Source organism: Spodoptera frugiperda, chromosome 1 (genome assembly GCF_023101765.2).
Source record: "Spodoptera frugiperda isolate SF20-4 chromosome 1, AGI-APGP_CSIRO_Sfru_2.0, whole genome shotgun sequence".
Taxonomy (NCBI): Eukaryota; Metazoa; Arthropoda; class Insecta; order Lepidoptera; family Noctuidae; genus Spodoptera; species Spodoptera frugiperda.
This window is the reverse complement of record NC_064212.1, coordinates 13779807-13803652: the sequence shown is the minus strand read 5'-3', so window position 1 is coordinate 13803652 and position 23846 is coordinate 13779807. Positions and strand designations below refer to the sequence as shown.

The window sequence follows — 23846 nt, the reverse complement described above, 5'->3', positions numbered from 1 at the left end:
TCCAACTGTTTTCGTTACGTGGTGCGTAATGTTTCTTTTTCTGTTCCATTGTTAGGGGTCCTTGGCGAGGAACCTTTGTTATTGCCATTACATATCTCTGCTATTATCCTGGCTACACTCATAGTTACACAGATTTATCGTAACCCTCGCGAGTCCAGTAAAACAAGCACGGCAATGGCGAGCAATGGTTGCTGTAATTAGACTACGTTTGTTAAGCTTTTAGCAATATCTTTAGTCGGTTTTGAGTACTGGGTACTAACAATAATAAATCAACGTATTGTTTTTTTTTCATATTTTTATATGCTCATCAGGCCGTCACAATCACGTGTTGATCAAGCTAAATGAATATCTAAAAAAAACTAAATCGGCTGACGACAACTTCGTAATTGCACCTTTGATTGTTAACAATTCGCTTCCTTGATATATGTAACTGTTGAAACTAGTTCCTAACTGCCGTAATTACAAATCATGAGAGAATGAACCATTAAAACTGAACAATAATGACTCCATTAGTAAACATATAACCTTAAGTCAAAGGAGGTGATCGCTGCGTCTATTTCACACAGTCAGCATTTCCCTCAAATAAGTCGGGTAAGTATTGGGCGCACGCACTTGCAATAGACCTGTTTAGTTTGAGATAGCTACTGGAAAGAAACTTATGATAGTTTCATTAATTTCAAAAAACAAATAATTCAATTTGTAAAAAACCAGAGTATTGTTTTTTTTGTTAATGTATTTGATGGGTCGACCTTTGGTCACTATCTCGCCTGGTGGTAAGCAATGACGATTTCTATAAATAAAATAGTCCAGTACCTACGTGTAAGTAAAAATGTACCTAACAAAACGTTCCCAATATTAAACTAATCACTCCCCAAACGTATTAAACAATTTGGAATATTCAAAAGAAAGCCCTATTAATCTTGTGTTGCAAACTTATGAAAGAATTTTCCCGTGGCCCACATATTTAGAACAGTTCGGATCATTCATTTGTTTACGTTTTAAAGAATTGGTCGCGTTGCCAACGGTTTAACTAGATGACACACACGGGAGATTATATAGGCTACTTAATAATTGTGCTCATGGAAAAATAACCGTTTTATTTTTAGAATAAAAGAGATGACAATATACGCGTCTACATGACATTGTTTCATTTCTATGGTGTTTAAAAATTGTGTGTATAAAACATAATACTCGTCATATTGTACATGTTTATGAGTCTCTCAATTTAGGAAATAGGAGTCAATATGTCTGGACTATCACATTATAACTAAATGCTGAATGAGTTAAAGAATAAACAGCGTTCTGTGATTTACTGACTGACTGCGCGAAGAACCAATTTTTTTACGGGTGATCATCCGATGACTTCTCCCGCCTTGGGCCAAACGAGAGGTACTGTCAGACTCTTACTGACTAAAAACCACACCTGTTCCAACTCCTGCTTTTCGAGCCGGAGCCCCGGTAAACCCGATAGGTAGTCTGCAGCTCCGGATCAGAGGTACCATAAGTACGTATTATTGTAACACAATCAAAACTTGTAAAAATAGACGCATTCCAGTAGCGAATTCACTTACAACTTAGTTCAAACGCAGCACGGTGCGTAGGTAAGTTGTGTACAAAGTTAGGCAATTAGGGTGGCACGCGAGGCACCGCCATCGCCGCCTCTACAGCTACACGTGTCAAGTACACCAATGGGGGATTTTTCATTAATCTTTATGGCATTTTCGACACTATTCCCATGCAGTTTAAATAAGTGATTCTTTGAATGTTCGCTCGGAAACTTCGTCCTTGTTTTTTGGAAAAAGGTATTTTATTGGAACCAATATAATGGTAAGAAATAGTATTGGGACTGTCTAGCCTAGCTAGAGCGGTTTACAGCTACAAATTACATATACGAATAGGTGTTCGATTTAAGATGTTCACTACGGAACAGTATGTCTTCAAAATATCAAGTAAAGTATGTTAGTCTCGCGGGGAGTTAGTAACGACCATTTCTAATTGTTATTACTGAAAACCGACACTTACTAATGCACCAAACGTTTGACAATACACTCCGAATTACATTGATACTTACAACTGGCGAAAACAATTATATTAAAGAACTCTTTGATGAACGAAGACATGAATACTAAGTAAAAACAGTTATTAAAATCCCAGAGTTAAAAATTGAATTTCAATAACACAATAATAAAGTGGGCGAGTAGATAAAACGATCGTTTAAGAATAAGACGTTAAATGTAGCACTTAACTGCCAGATACGATTAATTGGTACAAGCCAATCAACACCATTTTTGCAAGTTTTTATAAATAATAGTTGGAGCTATTAAACTTAACGTATGAACTTAACTGACAATGTTTCGAGTGAGGAAATAATAGTTGGCCAACGGCTCAACGTATTTTTATAGTCGAGTGTATGAGCCATTAGCATCTAGCTGATTGATATCATTATTTCGCGAATTGCGCGGCTCTTCGCGAAAATACCGAGACAAATTGTTTAAATTTCGATTGGTAATACTTTTGTGTGTAGTGTACGGAGTGTCGGTTTGTTTGTTTGTTTGTTGTGTGGTGAGGTCTAGTAAGTAAATGATGAGTTAATCATTAGGTACCTATTACGTCATAATACATTGTTATTCAATTTCAGGTAATATCATTGAAACAATTGTATATTTTAAAATTTACTTTTTAAATAAGCCTAAAAAACAACTGTCGTAATCAGAGACATTTAATGATTACTTAAACTATTTCTTAGTAAGTATTTTGTTTCGAAAACAATTGCTAAGAAATGGGTTGAGTTATCTTTAAAGGACTCTGCGACAGTTAGTGTCCTTATCCCTAATTGTCTCTAAATCTTTAGTGCATATCGTAAATCATTCTTTCAATAAAACTTCGTAAAAATTGGTAACATTTTTACTTTACCTACATTAAAAAATAAAACAGACACCAGACAAATCAAGGCGCGAAAACTTACACGTGTATATATAAATAATAATAATAAAAACATTGTTCATTTAACGTAAGTTTTAGTACGAGTACCGTTACTCAGTTAATTGGGGCTATAAAACAAAAAACTTGATTGATTGAACATCGCCTTTTTAATAGTTTTGCTTATAGTACCTACATAACAGCTATCCGCAGTTTTAATACACTATTTGCCAATTTATGTACTATCAAACGAATGGTTGTTATTAAAAGTAATGGTTCAAATGTAGGGGTTATGGCTTAAGGAACGATAGATTTTATTTGAGAATACAGGTGGGTTTAGTACCTATCTACTAGTTTATTTTGATACCATAATAATATCTGCATATAATAGTTTCAGTCTGTGAAACGTCTGGTCTAGACGTGGTTTTTCCGGAGTAATTTAAAGGGCAAAGGCGTCCCTACTCTCCTTCCAATCCTCTCTGTTTAAAGTTTTTTGCGACCAATCCTTGTCATAAGTATCGAGTTCGTCCCACCATCTCTTTTTAGACCTGCCGCGATGTCTGTTGACGTTAAGCGGGAAAATACTAGAAGAAAATGTTAAAATTTTCATTCATAATATAACAGTCATGACAAGTTTTACTGATTTCAAAGTAAAAAAAAAAACTAATAAATGTCACCATTTTTCACACAAAAGCTTAGAGAACATAGTGGTAATTAAAACAGCCGCAAAAGATACCGAACTGAAATTTTTAACGCAATTTCAGACAAAAGTATTAAAAAACTGGCGCAAAACTTCAGCACTCAACATTAAAATTACAATTTTCAACTTCGCGAGCAGCGGCTAGAAAAACTATCGTGTCTAGAAGTAGTCTATAACGAAGAACTAAACTTCGATACTTATGCCAAACTTGATAGCCGAAGTGGGTTTGAGTAGAGGGCCTACTTACACACAGTTATAGCAAACTAGTACCTATTATATCAACACGAAGACATAAAGTTATTTATAGATCTGAAATAAAGTCGTTCGCAGTAACAAGACACTAAAGTCACTTCATATAATTTAAAGTAATTTTTATTGCGTGAGTTATAAGGAACGTGTGTACGGATCTATAAATACTGTGTTTGCGCACATTTCTTGTAATTCAAACATTTGTCACATTTTTATTCACTTACGCGTTACGTGGCGCTTCGGAGATGAGTTACAGAAGACTTCTTTGGAAATCTGTCGCTGGTGGGCACACGAGTGCTTTTTATTATTCTTTTAATTTCTTTGATATTGAATTATTATGTTGTTGACCCGTTCGTGTTTGGTCTTTGGTCAAGCACTGAGTAACGACAACATAATAGTAGAACGTGGTGAGGTTAGTTCTATTCTGAATATTACGTTTATGTAGATTTTGTATTTGCAAACAACACTCGTATAAAAGAGAACAAGGAATGGTTTTAGAGCGTAAGTAGCTTCAAGAAATAAAACATTTTAAAACTAAATCTTCTATAGTCTGTCAGTCATTTTACATAGCTGAAAATTACTAGTTGAAATTGCATGAAATAATAAAAATACCGTCATATTCCCATTATCTAGCTACTCTTATCAGTGAATAGTGATCCTTCTGAAATTCTCCTATTATCGCAACCAGAGCACGCGCACGCACATGGCGTCAGCCATATTATACGTTGTTATGATTGAGCGCGAAAACGTATATTACTACGTTCCCAAGTGTTATTAGTATTATTCGGGTATAATTCTTTCGAGATTCCAAGTAATTCCGTAGTATGGCATATGATAATGTATTTTGTTGGTGAATGAAACATGGTCTCAAAGTTTGGTTCAACAGAAATATCGAGTCTTATTAACAGGTAGGTACCGGATTATTTTAGTACTGTACTTTGACACGTGCTGTGGACGAGTCATGTAAGATTTTGTTCCTTATCTGAAGGAGCAAGCAGAAATGTAGGTACTTACAATAAACTTTCCACTATCTGTTAACGAAAAATTATTAACAGCACTAAACTAACGCTAATACTGATAGCTAATGTTATTAAGGATTTAGATTTCGAATAATACTCGAAACAAATGACTCTTTTTTCAGTTTTTTTTTGATGGGGGAAAATCATCCAATTACTTTTCCCGCCTTGGGTGAGGCGAGAGGGAGTGTCAGACTCTTACTGATACTGACTAAAAACCACCCCGTTGCTTCTTCTACTTTGAGCCGAAATCCCGATAACCTGTTCTTCTGGATCTTAAAAATAAATTCTGTGGTGTCAAGGTAAAAGGGGATAAGTCATAAATTTTGAAAAATGAGTTAATGGCACAGTTGGATAAAAAAAATTAATTAGTTTTAGGTAAAAAGGAGATAAGTCAATTTAAATTACGGTAAAAAGGAGATAAGTCAATTTAAATTGACTATCTCGATTATCTGCTTGTCGATTATCTCCTTTTTACCTAAAACTAATTAATTTTTTTTATCCAACTGTGCCATTAACTCATTTTTCAAAATTTATGACTTATCCCCTTTTACCTTGACACCACAGAATTATAACCTTAACGCCATGAATTCTTAGACAGTTCAAACTTAGGACTATTCACTCAGTTATCGAGTGACTGGTATGTAACCACTATACCAGCAAAGCAATTTATGACCAAAACTAGTCAAGCCATTCCTTATATCCACACCGTGATACGACTCAGTAACATAAGGAAGCCATCCTATAAAGGAGACAGCACTTTGCCTCGTCAAAACAAACAATTTATTTTTACAATTACCGACGTAGTTTATATATGTAGGTACATACTCGATCTATTTCTGTGTGGACCTCGTAATCTGCCTGCTCCCGCCGTGATCACGTAGTAGCGTGGTGGTGGATTCATTTCATGTGTTTTTTTTTAATGAGAGAATCTTTGATTAGGTGGGAAATTAGATTAGTATTGGGTTACGAATGGCGTATGGGCAAATTAGGGCTTACAGCTGACAAAGTCTAATAACAAGTGTTGTCTCCGATAACTAGTTCATTTGTAAGATTATTGACTATACGAAGATTATACAGAATGTTTTATTAAATAATAGTAACAACTATTGGGTTTGCACCATCAAACGTACCAAATCTGCCCGACACGGTTGTCGAAATAATAAATTCTGATCCTAAGCATCTACCATTGGATTTGGTAACTAATCCACCTTAGATGGTCTATTATCACATAGATCTGATGAATAATAAGTTGTCTGAAGCAGATCAGAGCTTACAGAGAAAAAAAACTCTTGTCCTTGTTGAGCTAAACAGAAGTAGGTACCTAAAACAGTATCTTCTCTATCTAAGAATAAACTCTAAAACCTCATGATCATCGTCACGTACACAACTATTTTCAAAACAATCCAACTCCTCAACAAAACACAAACAGGTACAAACAAACATCAAAAGTGTGGCTCGACATTACATAACGATCATTAATAAATAATTCTCAATAAAAATCATTTTTATTCTCAAAATGAGGCGTTAGAAGTAAATCAAAGGAGTTGTAGTGTTGTTCGGTGGTGAGTGGAGTGTATATCGCTCAGCGGCGAGTGAGTAATGCCGGGACCAGATTAAACTTACTGAGACATTATAAAAATACTTTCATGTAGTTCGCGAAGGGCTAGCGTGGAGGCGGTAATGTGTCACAGGCGGGCCACGTGTGTGAAACGGTGTTGCTTTCTTTCTAGTGTTTTCTAAGGATTATGTAGCGGGAAATTGTCGTATGTCCTTCTGTTTTGTTGGGAATTGTTTTTTATAAATCCAGGTTGATGTAGGTGATTAAAAATTGACTCATTTACTACTTTTCTTTAACCTTTACATGATATGTTTCAGGAAAATTTTCAAAACTAAAATAGGGAAATTTTAAGTTTTTTCGATGAGAATGTTTTTTCTTATACCGAATAAAAACAGAGTAGGAAAATAGTAGTTGCTTTTTGGTAACCAGAATTTTAAAAGTTAGAAATTATTATCAAGTATTGATTTCTTCCTACCAGTCTTCCGTAAACGAGTGCATCCCGCCCACACATTTCTGTATTATTTTGGTTGGCGACGCCGTTGCCTAACCGTGGCACCGCCGCGTCGTGGAACATGTACCCTGGTCTACTTGCTACATTGTTTACCTACCTTTGTACCTTATAACTAAGAAAATATTAAGAAAAATGTTGAGTTAAAAGATACTTCTTAGGTTTTTCAAGGTATCTTCATTGTCTTATACGCTATGGACATTATTCAAATATTTATTTATCCCACCCAAAACATAAATGTGAAAGGCTGCCAAGTTCGATAATATTGGAATGCTTCGCCTATAAAAGAAGTGAGATCTAAATAAGTACCAAGTTCCATACACAGACCTCAGTTAAAAATGATATAACAAGTTGGCAAGTTTTCACACACTTTGTTATAAACTTACTAAACGCAATGAGTCAACTATATAATTTTCTAATAAAACTTGCCAAGTTATATCATTTTTAACTGAGGTCTGTGTATGGAACTTGGTAGTTATTTAGATCTCACTTCTTTTATAGGCGAAGCATTCCAATATTATCGAACTTGGCAGCCTTTCACATTTATGTTTTGGGTGGGATTTCATTTATTTTTGTAAGGTTTATTTTCTTTTTTTCTTATTTTACTTTACTTTGACTAAATACAAACCTTCGTAACGAATTTTAGGTCGATACGACCATTGGAAGATATAGATAATTTTTTTGTTTTAGTTCCTTAGGGGTATGAATTTACACCTTCATTATTTTTAAAACCGTCTCACACTTGGCCATTTTCAGATTTTTTCCTTTACCTTGACCTAAAGACCTAACTCCATGCCAAATTTCAAGTCAATACGACCATTGGAAGTGGTCTAGGTTTTTGATGAGTGAGTGAGTCAGTCAGTCAGTCAGTGAGTGTATAGTAAAAATAGCGATTTTCTGACGTCAATATCTCAAGACCTAAAATAGGTACATTAATGAAATTTTGTATTTTAGATAAGTAAGTAGATCTCGACAGATACTAGAAATTTCATACGCGTAGATAAAATAGATTTTGAGTTATAGGTGGGTCGAACTTGGCCCGAAATGGTTCGTGTAATATAACCCACGGCCGGTGTGTCGGTTTTTTGCTCGAACTTGGCGGACACACTGCCGTGTGTCTAGATTTATTTAATCTTTAAAGTACACAATGCAATTAAATAGTGGTACATAAGGAGAATTTCATGCCAAATGGCATTCCCTACCGGTCAACCTTAGGGTTAGGATTCAAAAAGAAAGTCCATTTATCCATATTTATGAAAATAATCATACATAAGACTGATGAAAGTTAGGTCTTTGCCTATTTTTATTCGAGGAGCTATGTTAAAGTAAACAAATCAAAAACACTTGCGATACGAGTACCATATCTATCACCTCTTACCTCTACACCATACACAGTTATACCAAACTATGGTCAGATAGAATTTATAAAGATTACGGCATCGGCAGCCATTTTATCTACCAATAGATTTACCGATCGCTTGCTTCAGTAATGTTGCCGATAAATCCATATGCAAAGTACACGCAGTAGTTACTGATACAGCTACGTGCATACCAATGTGACAACCTATTATTAACTTTAATCTTTCGTTTGTAAAGTCGAAAATGTATAAAGCATTGGTATACGTTGATGTGCTGTGCCACAAGTATGGTACTTGTACTACTTAATCTTAAGATTAGGGACGAATGAGTATACATAAGCAGGTGTGGGTTGTATAAAAATGTAGATGTTTTGTAAAAGTTACTGGGTACAACTGTACAGTAAGGTAGTTTGGTTCTCGTGTCGAGCTATTTGTTATTCGGTTTCGATTGCTCCTCGTATATGTGGTGGTATCTTGTATAGTATGTAACAAAACCGGGTTATACGTAACCTATTTCTTTAGGTATTAAAAAAATTTTGTCAAATTCCTTGTGTGGACAAATTCTTAGGGAATTTTTCCTGTGTCGCAAGTGCGTTTAGTTTACATGCACACGACGTCTAGACCCGAAAAATTTGCGAATCACACAAAGAGTAACTCCGTGCGCGAATCTTGTTCGCTACACATTGTCCGGCAGCCGGATGTCCAGTTACGGAATTGAACCCGCTACACATAGCCCAGGAGCCGGATGCCCAGCCACCATACTAACCGTGCAGTATTCTTATTATAATCCTATGATGTATGTGAAGAACATTTTTAATTAACAATATGACAAGCTTAAGTCAAGGTTAGAACTTAAAGGGAGGGCTCTAGGAGGTCCTAGAGCCATTATAAATAATAAAATATGAAAGGCATTACCCAGTTTTCCACGGCAGCGATTTCCCTGGATATTAAAGATAGGGAAATTGATACGGTTACCCGGCTCGTAAAATGAATCAAACTCATCGCGATTTGAATGTGCAATAAAATTGATTTAGGTATAGAGGGGCTCTCTGCTTACATATATTTCAACAAAAGGATTCATAATAATTGATAGTTTTACCGTATTAGTAGGTCATTCATAACTATTCGTTTAGTATTTTTTGGGATTTTCAAAATTCCTCGAAGCAAAGAGTTTTTCACAAGGATTTTCTTCTGTTTCGTGGGTGCGTTTACAAACATACAAGTTCAGATATACATGACACCCAGACCCGAAACAACAATTTGCGAATCACACAAAGACGCGGTGTGTGTGGGAATCGATCTTGCTACACGTTGCGTGGTAGCCAGTTGCAGTCAAAAGTCAACAGGCTAATCTAGGATTAGGTATATGAAGCTCATAACGTCATCAGGGGATTTTTTTGACGCGGTATTGTTATGGTGCCATTTAAAATGTGCACCTACATTTTCAGAAAATAAGTGATGTGATGATAATAATAATGTCACGTTAATTAATGTCTCACACACTTATATACCTATCTAATTGTATTTTCACGCTATACCTAAAAATAGTAGTAACGTAAAAAAACAAGAAAAAGCTTTCAGGCACTGAAAGTCAAACACTCCTGAAAGTTAATTCCAAAAACTTTCACAATCCGCTCAAAGTTTTGATTAACTTTTCAGTGAAAACTACTTACTGAGTAAAAAAGCTTCCGTCATTCAGTTCATTCATAGAAAAAAAAGTCGACTTCCTGAAAGGACTGAAAGCCTACTTCGATCATGTTATAAGGATATTATAATTTCTATTAAACTACTGGAAGACGCGTAAATAAAATGTTTTGTTGGTTCTAAATCATTTGCTATATTTAACTTTTTGAAATATATTAGTCTTAAAAAACTGTCCTACAAACAACAACACACAAATGGGATTGTAATTTACAATCCCATTTGAACTAAAGGCCAAGTAATCTCAATTCATGTACCTTGAACTATACTATCATCAACTGTGGGATATCTCCCACATGTGATACCTCACGACCGTGATATCTCACGACCTCACAGAAAACCGACGTTGTATTTGTGAGGTTACCGGAGGCCCAATCTTCCTAATCCCCGATTCCCCAACAACCCTTAAATTCCTAACTTTCGGGTGTTTATGGGCGGCGGCGATAGTTTATCATCAGGTGATCCGTCAGCTCGTTTACTGACTTATACTATAAAAAAAAATCATATTGCAAAAACCCTACTACCCAAAATCAGATCTAAAGCCACACGTACATATAAATACCAAATCACAAAAAAGGGATATCAATCCCAAATTACTCATCTACTTCTATGTATAACTAAAACCATTAAAAATAAAAGGAAAAAATAAAAGACAGTGGACGCAATCGCCACGTGCTTGGAGCGACGGAAACGTATATATGTCCCCCCTCCCCCCCGCGAGTACATGGCTCCCCCTACCGGCGTAGTGGCGCTATTTCTAGTAGCAGAGACACTTCACTTGTACTTTACTGGATCCCGATGTGACTTCTTTGGTGTAGAGGTAGGAATGTTGTAGAGGGGGGCTGGTTATTTTATTTTTTGGGGAGTTATTATTGTGGCTGATTGTAGTGGTGGTAGATAGACACTATGAAATACCAATTGCTACGAATTTTACATATCTATTTCGCTTAATCAACAGTCATCAGTCTTTTCATGTAAGCTCGTCGGCTAAGGATACTTTAAATTGGCGCTTCTTTATTACATCGCCAATCTGGTTGATATATTTTCAAGGATTATAAATATCGATAATTTAAGACAATTCAGGCCAGGAAGTCATGTAAATATATTTTCAGTAGTTTTCAGCTTCGTGTTATGATTGATAGCCAAATAAAGCAGGTAGTTCATAGCTTATATCATTAATGTAAGGCCGGTAAAGTTTCTGAGAGGCACTGTAAGTACGAAATTATATTATTTAAGTTACTTCAGTTAAGTTTTTTCAAACCCATAAATTATCATTTAATTATTTACAAGTAGCATAAATCACACCAATTACTACAAACACACAAATATTTATCTAAAGATAGATATTTGAAAAATAAATAAAATCCGCATAAAATAAATCTGCGAGATCTAATCTTTACAAAATCTATGGAGTCGGCATGCTCGCATCCGGAGCGGCGCGCGACGTAAGAAAACATCGTCGCACGCGCATCTAACTGAACTGACTCATGTTCATCGGTTTTAGATGCAAGTTGGTATTTATTGTTTATTTAAATCAAAGGGGTAAGTGATAGAATCTAATTGCAAGGGGTTATTTTTTAATCTATTATGGTGGTCATTAATGCACGACTAGACAGACTACTTAATCAACAGATACTAGGTAGCAGCTCCGTCTAATAAACATGAACCTTTTCAACTACGATTTCTAACCCGTCTGCCAAAACGTGGAGATTATAGTTAACCCCATAGTCCAGGAGCAGAGGTTTGTTTTTGGCTGTTATAAATGAATAATATTATTATTTAAAATTAACCAAAGCATATAGCATAGCTCTTGACAATTACGAAACAAAAAATGTCCTCTCTACATTAAAATCTAGGACAATAATAATTACGATGTAACCTAAAGCTAACATGACGTCACGGCTAGACGCCTACATTCCTACATAGAGGCAAACATTACCGTCAAGTAATTTCACCTTCGCATCTCTATTGACACGTACTGAGTGTAATAAACGGTGTTACGTGAGTGCCACGGAGAAGTAAGTGAATGAAGTACTCACTTGTTAATGTAAGAATTGGTAAGAGAAAGAAAGAAACATTTTGCGAGAATGCGAGATATTAAAAAGATCTCAGTGAGTTGCTGGATGCATATGGAAGTCTTTTGGGAAGTCTATGTTAAGTAGATGACGTTTTAAGGGTGATATGAAATATCAAAACAGTTGTAGAAGTGATCACAGTAGGTCCTTGATAATTGCAGACAAATCTTGTTATGGCTTAATGTGATTCCAGTCTTGTGCAGTGAAGATCCGAGATCCATTACTAAAATCTAGTGAACGATTTCATTTATACTCAGGTAAATAATTAGACCTAGACCGCAGACACTTAATTTAAGATTTCAACCACATAACCCTCCATTTGTAATCCATCTTTGATATTAGTCATATGTTAAGCACGCCAATTGCGATGAGTAATATAATCCGGATGCAATGAAACATTGTTTGAGAGAAATCTCATAGAGAATGACTAATTGTTTGAGATATAATTGCGATTACGCTAAAGGTCGTCACTACTGGGAACTTTTAGACATTTCGAGGTTTTTTTTTTATTTGTGGAATTTAGATGATTAAATATTTTGACAGGGTCTTTGCCGTTTAGATGTATAGAACGGGAAGTTGTTGAATTTGATTAGAGACCTTTATTAATTGTTCTTAAATATGTTTATTGAAAGATTATTTATAGGTAATCTTAAATTAATTCTTGATTCTTGTATGTTTATCTATATCTAACTGACGGGGGATAAATTAGAGAACATAACATAATCACGCCTTTTGTATCCAAAGGGGTACGCAGAATTGCACACAAGAACTTATTACCCTCTCCTAGTGCCAGTTACATATGTTTATTAATCCCGTGTATGAGTAAGAGATGAGCTTATCAAAGAACAGACTACAGAATAGCTCAAAAATCTAACAAAAACTGCAACCAAAAGAACAAAGCTAAAAGAAGTTCACACTCAAAACTCATCACTGACACTTCGGTATCAAATATCACTTTTCTCGGCTACTATTATTCACATCCTTTATAAATATCACACGTACCTAAGTTTTGTATGACTGTTCATATGTTTCAATACCCGAATCATTCGCAGTTACTTTTAAATACAGGAAATTATTATACAATGAGTGTTGAGTTAGCTTTTAACTTTATATTTGGGTTTTACTAGAATTATGTGAACGATGACTACTCTGCAGTTATTTCTAATGTGTGATCAAGTTGGGTTTGTGACTAAAAGTTGTGTCTATAGTATGTTGCGTGACTGTTATGTCTCTCTGTCTTTTACACATTGTTTTTAGCATAGACAAAACGCTTCGTTGTGAATGGTAGAGAGAAATATGTTTATTATGTCTCACTGACTGTTGAGATTATAGTTATGTGAAGGAAGCCCATGGTCCAGCAGTGGTACTGACTGTTAAAGTCTATTAATGTTGTTTAAGAATTTATTAAATGTATTATCACGATACGTTTTCTAGAAAGATATAGCTTTGTTTGATAAGCTTTTTGGTAGCAAGAAAGCTACTATCTCATCGTTTTCTCAAAGCACAGGAGTTACAATTAGAAAAGTCTACCAAAATTGGCCTGATTGTGCAAAATTCTTACATTTCTCCTCATCAAGAAATTGTGATACACACGATATTCTAATAACGAAAACAACATTTCCACCGCAAAACTTTTGAGTATCATGTTTTACAAATAGTAAAGCCATTAAAAATTAGAATAATTTTACGCGAACAACAATTTATTGTTATTGCATTAAGATTTTAATTTATTTTTATTGTGTGCCGTGTCGGGGGATAAGAAAAACATGAGGTTTACGAGCTGTTTATGTACGTTGCGTAAGACAGTAGTAAAAGTCTAGGAAAATGGGTCATTAATGTGGTAGATGGGGGACTAACAGCCACTATGTACTTTATATTAGAAGGTAGCTATTTATATAACATTGTCGTATACCTGGTATTTCCCTAAAAAGGGTAAGCAGATGTGTGGGAATTGTACAGCTGATATTTAGTGTATCCCTTCTTTTCAATAGTTAGGTCCTGATTTATCATTCTAGAATGGGTATCAGCTAATTTGACGAGTAAGAACCGAACATTATTCCAAACTCAGTGCATCATAAAGACTGTTAAAATTAAAAATCTCAGTAATTCACCAAACACATAAAATAATTAAAACTAAAAACATACCTAATCTAAAGCCTACAAAAAATAATTGGCCATAATTCTATAATTACAACAAACTACTTTTATAGTTTGAATAATTCGAATAGAAAATGTAATAATAATTAATGTAATAATTTTAATACAGGTTCGATGGCTCATTATTGGGAATAGTTAGGTTCGACATGTTTATAGATGCTCCGTAACTTCGGCAGTTAAAAATGTGAACATATTTAATTTTACTTGTGCAATCGACTCCTCTTATCACCGATCTTAGATCGGTATTCGATTTATTTTATCGATACTTTACTTATTTTTCTCGATGTTTATTGATAAGTATTATTTTAAATGACATCGCTTTTGATCGATTTTACGCTTGATGAAACTGTTGTGTGGTCTTTATATATCGTTAACTAAAGGATTTAAAAAAATCTTTAGCCTTTAACATACTAAAAACATAAAGTATAGCATACAAATGGACTACATATCTTGGATTAACATATAGGATACTGTTTATCTTAATTATATGGACAAAACCTTGTGGAATGCTCGTTTAAACTTTAATTAAACTTGGCACCTAATTTTAAATTAATTTAAAACACATAATTATTCTTTAAAATGTTAATTTAGCTCTTTAAAAATTAATAACATATAATAGACAGAACAAATACATCTATAACAGAACAAAACTAGCCTATTAGTTTTTGAATAACACACAAAATATTGTGTTTATTACTGACATTTCTAGTCAAGATCTCAATCTTTATCTGTTATTTAAATATAACTTTCTAACAGGTGTTCTATAGGTTTTAAAATGCCTATACGGCCATAATAATACTAATGGTTACAAATGATACTGCTACTAAACGTCTTCAGGCTCGATTTCCTAGCATCTTAATAGAATGATACTTTGTTTTAAGGGGTGTAAGTCATTTAATGACTTCTCCGCCTTTGAACGAGGCGAGGCGCAGTGTCAGACTCTTACTGAATAAAAACCACTTTGTTCCTACTTCTACTTTTAAAGCCAGAGCCCCGGTAAACCCACAAGGTAGGTCGCAGCTCCGGATCAGGCATCAGCCCTACTGGGCCACATCTGTGGTGGTCTGATGGCGCTTTGTGGCACGCAGAAATGGAAAATTATGCTCGGTGTATGCCAACTATGCAACTGAACTCTATTTTTTTTAATTATCACAAGGGTGTCTACATTTTGGAACGAACACTCAGCTTCACTGACGAATAATTCAACTTTAACATTTAAAAAGAGCCTGTTTAAAAATTAATTGAAATAAATCAGGCACTTTCAATCATCACAATATTGGCAAACATTTTTTTGCAGCATCTCTGCCCGTCCCTTCGGCAAATAATTAAAATAAATCACTATATTCGTGGGACTAGTATGGCCTGGTTTTAGTTAATTTCACTAATTAATATTAAAACTATGTAGTAGCGGAATAATGACCGTCTGTTTGTTAGTCCGTCCGTCCGTCGCATTTGAAACACTCGGGGTTTTAATTAAAATACATTAAGTCGAGCGAGTGTGCCGTCGATATGTCACAGCACACGCCAGATTTATCAGTAGGTTCATTTCCCTGTAAAGGATTATTTGGAAGTGTCGAATTCATATGTATTCAGGTGGAATTAAATCTGGTATTATGACTTTTATTTTATGCCTGTTCGTTTAATTTCTTAATTTTATTGTTTTCACTAGCTTTTGCCCGCGACTTCGTTCGCGTGGAATAGTGACTTCCGGCAAATTTTTGGTTTTAACCACATAGTTCCCGATCTCGCGGGATCTCTTCAAAAATGAGATGTGGAAGATATTCCAGGGAACTCTTCAAAAATCAACATAATGAGCTCTGCGTTTGAATTTAATAGATGTATACACACTTAGGGCATTGAAAAAATAGTTTAAAAACGGACTTAAACTAACTTAAAACTAAAGAAAGCTACGAATTACGAATTTATAACAATTAAAAAAGAAACTATATTACAACTCTATGCTATAATAACCAAGCTTAAACTAAATAATTTAAAAGAAACGACTTAAATCTAATCTAATTAAAAAAAAAATTAGACTTACAATTTTATTAAAAAAACTAACTACAGTAACTACTAATAATCGATATCAAACTAAACCTACGTTAAATAGTTTAACCAAAAAACCAGGAAAACCCAACAAATAAACTTATTAATTAATTGATAAATACAACGAAACCAATTTAGAATATACGAAACAGCAGGACCACTACAGACAAATAATCATACGACTGATAATACACTTTTTCTACGATAGTACCGAAGCGCTCGGCCGATACCCAACCAAATGAATGTAACGAAACCATAGCGCGATCTATTTCGATCCCAACGCCATCTATCGAGGATAAGACAACTTGGATTATTTATTTATACTCCGTTCGGGCATTTTCTTTGTACTAAAAGTTTAATTATATTGATATTATTTTTTTCATACCTTTTTACTATTTATTTACTTTTTTCGATGAATTAAAACAATAACATGAACCGAAGTCGTGTAACGATCGACATAGAATTATCTATACTCCGTTAGAGCATTTTCTTTGTACTAAATGTTTTATTATATTGATGTTATTTTTTTCATACCTTTTTACTATTTATTTACTTTTTTTCGATGAATTAAAACAATAACATGAACCGAAGTCGTGTAACGATCGACATAGAATTATTTATAAATAATTTATTTCTTATTTTTATTTTTGAAATAAAAATATATCTATGTCCTTTCTAAGGTTCTAAACTATATCTGTACCAAATTTCAACCAAATCCGTCAAATAGTTGCGGAGATTAATGGTATAAGCATAGAATGTTCGACGTGATTCTTTAATTTGACATAACTTTTTTATTTATGAACCGATTGACATGAAACAAACACTAAATGTAAATTTAAGCATCCCACAATATATTCGTGAAAACCGCATCCAACTCGGATCAGCCGTTTCTGAGATTAGCGCGCACAGACGAACAGACAAACAGACAAACAGACAAACAGACAAAAAAAAAGTTAATTACATTTTTGGGTTCGACATCGACATAACAATAACCCCTGCTATTTTTTTTATTTTTATTTTCAATGTACAGACAGCACTTATCTACGATTTTATTATATGTATAGATAATTCGTTTTGTTATGTCAGTGAAGTTACCGGACGCCTTCGGATTATCGTCCTTCCCAATCCCTGGTTCCCCAACAACCCTTAAATTCCTAACCCCCAAAAATATCGTTGGGAAACAGCTATCAATTCTCGCAGTCAGTACAAACTTGGTCCTCTTACTCTCGACTGTGTTGTTTGTAAACAAACCGGCCCAAAATAACAGTATGCTAACAGTAGTGTACGGGATCACAAGATCTAATAATTAACACCAAATTCTACTAGTCTAATAGTGGACATTTTTTATATCTATTTAGATTAAGTTCGGCTAGCTTATGTACTTATGTAGAATGGTAGTTTATCGTTCATGTTAGGTAGGCAGGTTCGGTACATATTAAACTCTTACGGGATTTTACTCTCTACTGACATAATGTTTATTTAAAATCTTCCACAATTACATTTTAAAGCAATAACTGCCAAAAGAAAACTATTGAAGGCAAATCCTCCGCTAAGCGTCCGTCACCTGTGACCGATGAGGCGGTTAACGTGTGATAAGTTATTTAAAATCGATAGCAGCGTTATGATTGCAAAATTTAAAAATCAATATCACATATCATCAAAATCTATGAAAAATATTTACATTAATCACTCATAGAATCGTCAAACACGAAGTAAACTCTCTCGGGCTAGCTTTCGGCGAATTAATAAGATATTTTGTTTATATCATTAAATCTGTTATTTGCTACTAGTGACAAAACCTTTCTAATTGGTATATATGTCTAACAACAAGGTACTTATACAACATTTTATCTAACAGATTATGGGCCATAAATATCACGTTTTATTAACATTTTATTGGGCCAAAACTACGTCAAAACGGTATAGACACTCCTAATTAATTTATGAAATAAATAAAATACGTGATTTACGCCGTTATGTTAAAATAATTATTTTAAAACAAAATAGTTTTATTTGCCCTCCAGCGTTGCTCGTTGAGAACACCTGATTTATTTATTTCGTTTTAAAATTTGAAATAAAATTGACGCGTAAAATGCGTGACAAATAATGTACCGTATTACCTATTTAGTTGTCTTATCCTCGAGCTATAAAATACGGTATATTAATATAAAAATACTAATTTATTTAAAAAAACGTTATTCGGTAATGTAATCTACACGCGTCAGGCCTACGGAGGTCAGCCATCTTATAATACGAATAAAAGTTAGTACTTTCACGGATTAGTCTATATTCTAGTTTTAATAATATTAGAACCAATCTACGTCTTATTCAGTCTTATTATTTATTTATAAAACATATTATATTCGTAAAATAACGTCATAGATAGCTATAACTACTACTACACAGGTCCTTCTACTTACACACTACAGAATAACTTACAGCCTCTCTTGTATCTATACGTATAAGCTTTTACCTAAATTATAAAATACACCAATTACATACACATATAAAATTATGTAATAAGTAATCCAACATCTAACACTCATAGTATTTAGATACACCAAATTAGCATACAGCGATGATTATGATCATGAGTGGCGTCTACCTAAGTCATGCACCAACCCACCCCCAAAATAAATACACCAACCAAAATACACATAAAAAATAAAAATACAATAAAAAAAGAAAACATAAAAAAGTAAAAAACGCAGGATATTATTTGTTTCTGGTCAAGCAATGACAATGAATGATGCCAATGTTCGATTTTTGAAATACTCACCTTTGACGAAAAAAGCGTCAATGTTGGCGATGATTCCTGTGAAAGAAACAATAAATATCCTGCTTTAATTGCCCAATTGCTTTTTTTTAGAAAAATAAAAAAGTATAAAAACGTAAATATAATTTAAATAAAAACAATTTTTCAGAAAGTTGACAGTAGAGAAAATGTAGCATAATTTTATTAATACCTAAGAAAAACAGAATAATGCCACAATTGCATCACGTATTAACATACGATATAGTTGCAGAATTTTAATTCTTTACACATAACAGAATTTTAGCAACAAATTCTTAGTATACAAGTTAAGTATTACATGTGCAGAATAACTTAACCATCCTTACGTTACATCTTAAAATATAAATATTGAACAATCACTAGCTGACGAAATACCTTTAACAGTTGTAAGTAAATATCCTAGTACGAGGTTTGTTGACTGACTCGGTAATAAGTCTCTGTACTTTAGTATGACTAACATCCTCAATCGCATTACTTCTTAGAAGAAAGCTTTAGAAATTACCGGCACGAGGAAAAATCCATTCAAACACGTCATCACTTAGTTCCCAGTACTGAAAGCCTTTTTATTCCTTGCCTCATAATAAGATGGTCCAATTCGTGAGAAATATTCAGCAGACATCCAAACAACGCATAGGTTCGAACCGAACTTTTTGGTGAGACGACGATGAATTAAAATAAAACATTGTCTATGGTTAGCCTGTATTTGAAAATGGAATCAGACGCCATCTTTAATTTTTTTGCGAAGTATGATAGACTAAAGCGGATTATAAAATGTAATTGCAATATTTATTACCGATAGTTGTTATTTTTTACTAGAAACACGTGTGCAAATTACAAGTATAACAAAATTTGATTACAACGTTTTATCCTGACCCCAAAAAAACAGACACATAGACTATAAACAAAATCATTGCACGTCGGTCTTCGGTTTAGTAAAAAACTGGGCATAATTATACCAGAAATGAATGCTAAACGTTAATATTTATTACTTCAATACCGATTAAACGTATCGTAGTACAATGGTTGGCAAAAAATCGGCAAAAACAATGGCAGGCACTTGGGAATCGCATGCGCAAGGCAGTGAACAAAAAAGGTGAACCCACTCTTTCCTAAATTATCCTGTCATGCTCGCCTATAAAATGCAATTGGCTTAAAGAACCGAAATCGAAACTCGTTAGAATAAGGCTCGTTCACACTTGATATACTATCGTAGAGGACATGTGAAGAATTTATACCTTTTTGCAGTACCTATGGATGTTTTCTTTCAGTATGAAGCTTTTAAAGTTGAATATCACTGGAAAGTTATCTTAAGTTAAGTATTATTTGCAACTGGGTAATAATTATTTAACTGTGACCTCTAAATACACGAATAAAAATCATTTTCGCTTAACAAGAAACAAAACTTGTTCTATTGGAATCGTAAGTTACGTTCAAACAAGAGTACCAAGAAATTATTCAACTAAAACACAATTTATTTATAACCAAAACGGAATAAAATTTCATACGATAAATCAATATAAAATCGATTTACCAAACGAAGTAATGTGATATGTGAGATGTAATCTCTGAAATCAATAACCGTACAATACCGGAACTGTGTGTGTAGCCTTAAAATTACGACGAGTCATTCAATTAGCAGTCGTATATGTTAAAAATAAGGTACATTTTTAAATGTGAGGGTTAAGGAAGGTTTGTTATGCGCAATAGGCGCATGCGCGTACCTGTGCAAGGTGACCTGCGCAAGGGCACGGCTGCACAAGGCCAGTGCAGCCCCCTCCCGGCGGTCCCGCGGGCTCCGACACGCCATTACCGAAATGACCATTATGGGTGTATAGGGATGTACCGGATATCGATAAATTTGTAATAGGTATTTTAGATTTGATATTGGTAAGCAGAATTGGTAATTGATGTGTTGTGAGTTATTATTGGTTAATGCGTACCTAACCGTGTTTGTTATAAAAACTAAGAATTTATTCACGTATGTTCTTTACTGATGGAAACATATTATGCTTAGTCATCATTGTTTGAACCATGTTTGTGCTATGTTATATAACCACAGGATAGATTACACACTATAATACATTTGAACTGAACTATTGAACTTCATAATTCACGAACTCCAACAACAAATAGCTGAAAGCAATCAGTCATTGATCTTTAAAATAGAAGCAATTTGCGCAGACGCCGGTTTATAGGCCAGATTTAAGTTTTCATTTATTTCAATTTGTACCAATATAAAGCACTGGCTTATGAACATTTGCACGCAAACAGTGATTACTAGTTCATACATCAATTTTAATTGTGATAAAAATCTGCAGCAAAAAATATGCCAAGGCAATTTGTGTGGTCTAAATATCTGTTAAAGCAAAACGTGTTTGGGATATTGCAGACAGTACCTACTATAAGTAGCCTCGGTATTACATATACGATTATACGCTTTATTAAGATACTAACTGATTTCGAATTATTTAGACAGGTAAAAACTGAATGAAACGTCACGCTTTCATCCCCGAAGAGGTAGGCAGAGATGCACATTACGGCACGTAATGCCGTTATACATTGTATACCCACATTTCACCATTTGTGTTGTTGCCTATACAAAAAAAACTAGTCACGTGAAAAGCAGACATGAACAATTTTTTAACGTTGATATGTATGCGTTTGGCCACCAACCCGCTTACTACTAGTACGGCGAAGCGAAGATATGGCCTAAGATGGAGTACACAGACTTAGTAAATAAAAGTTCTTTTTCTTATCTAAGGGGAAGATATCGATAAAATTACTAATTCCCATCACCCCATCTCTAATCCCATGGCAAAAGTCAAAGCCAGACAAACGAAGCTCGCAGCGACAGGTGTTGACGCCGACCGTACGCGATGCCTTGCCGAAATAATCGTACCTACGATAAAAAACATAATTCCAGCTATTTACCGGACTGGTAAACATAAGGAGGATATAATGAGAAGTATTATTTAATTGTCAGATATTGTGGCAGATTGGGAATCAATAGTTGAAAGTAATTGAGAGTTGTAAGTTCTAGTTCTATGTAGTTTCTTACTCGTTCTTCTCCATTCGAAGCTACACTTTGGAAAAAGCACCTAGCACAAAGCAAAAAAGCACTGACAGACAATCGTCAACGTCAATCTGACGTTTCAAAAGTGCCAAATAAAGGATTCATTGAAATAAATGCTATGATTTTGACTTTGACTAGAACAACGAAACAATTTAAACTTAACCCTACTGCAGACGCAGTAGGACACAAAGTAACATACGACATTAAACGATTCTCACTATATAATAAGGCACATTTTAGAATACAAATTAATGTCAAAGCTTTGCATAGGGCACAAAATGACAACTGAATAATCTTTTAACCAATTAAAAGAATCATAAACACTTTCACAAACCCATGAACCGTTCTTACAACTACTTAAACGATTGACGTAACCATTCATATTGCCAAAGGATGCCATTTTAAGGAAATACGAAGCGTGGGTGTTAAAACAACGTTTTAGAATATAAAACTATTTCACACGCTCCGTACCTTAATGGCAGGTAATGAGTAATGTATGCAAATCAATTGCTCGGCCATTCGACCATACCTACCGATTATTGCCGATGATCGCCGATGATTCACGATCGTAATGCCGCCATTGCGTTGTGCAATGTTTTTTTAAGATTCTAGATTAAAATTGTTAGTAGTTTTATTTTCGTATAGTGTTTTGTTTTGGTCTAAATAGATAGGTCACTATGACGACATCCACTACTGAACATGGGTCTCCTTATTTTAAGCATTCATTTTTTTTAATGCATATTAGTAGCCGGTGTCATCGTTCTTAATTATTTAATGATATTTCTTTACACAAGTAAAATTACGTACTATTACAAGTAGAAGATATATCGTTAACCTTTCCTCATATAATCGTCGAAATAATCCACAACAAATTATCAAAAAAAGGCAATAAAAAAAAAACAAAATGCCAAATATTTGAGGAAATAAACGTCAAGTAGGTAAATAGAAATACAAGGATAACAATATCATTACTATGATAAAAATAAAAAACAAAAACCGCTATGTCCAACTGGCAAAAATCTAATATTTATAATATTTTCCTCCTGACGTTTGATGTCAGATAAACAAAAAAATAATATGAAAGTTGCGAAATCAAAACAAACGAATTAAACAAAAGTCGTAACTAAATAACCCTCCGGCCGCTGCACTTAATTTTTCACTATTAACCCGTAAATGGGGAAGTTGGAGTGACAAGTGCGGAGGGGGGAGAATGGGGGGTAGCACTGACAATTCCGCTGACCCAGTTTTGGAGGCTCGCTTCCGGCCTTTCACTCAACGCTAAAACTAGTGGAAACGAACGACAGTGTAATTTAAATTCCCGCTCTTGTTGCAGTAATTAGTTTTTAAAACATAGCATAAATAAAAGCTTCTGTTTTTGTTTACGCTATTTAATAAAATACAAAATATTACATTTTCAACTAAATTATGTCTTATTTATTATTGCTCTTATTCGATTCTATTTGGATTCTTATCTCAATATACTGTAACGTAGTTTAAAGAAGACTGACTGAAATGTTACAATAATGAGTAAAAGCTTTCCCAATAGTTCACCATCTCCCCGATAGATGGCGCTACGAGTCATTCGTCGAAGGAAACTGTCGAATATAGTAAGTACACTCTCGAATATAAGAATCACATCGATAAATATAGTTTTAAGACGTCTATTTTAAAGTGAATATACAGTATACC

The 23846-nt window shown here is 34.2% G+C and overlaps 1 protein-coding gene across 9 annotated transcripts in view; it reads right to left on the bottom strand.

Annotated features, from left to right (window-relative positions):
- Nucleotides 1-23846, bottom strand: part of LOC118273212 (voltage-dependent L-type calcium channel subunit beta-2) — a 161864-nt gene that overhangs the window by 49347 nt on the left and 88671 nt on the right. For 6 of the 9 annotated variants that reach the window (XM_050702221.1, XM_050702434.1, XM_050702706.1 and 3 more), the window contains one exon: nt 19070-19105. The exons of the other annotated variants lie outside the window; for them this stretch is intronic. In XM_050702221.1, the coding sequence (XP_050558178.1) occupies nt 19070-19105 (36 nt within the window). The remainder of the gene's footprint in view (nt 1-19069; nt 19106-23846) is intronic. 9 annotated transcript variants of the gene reach the window in all.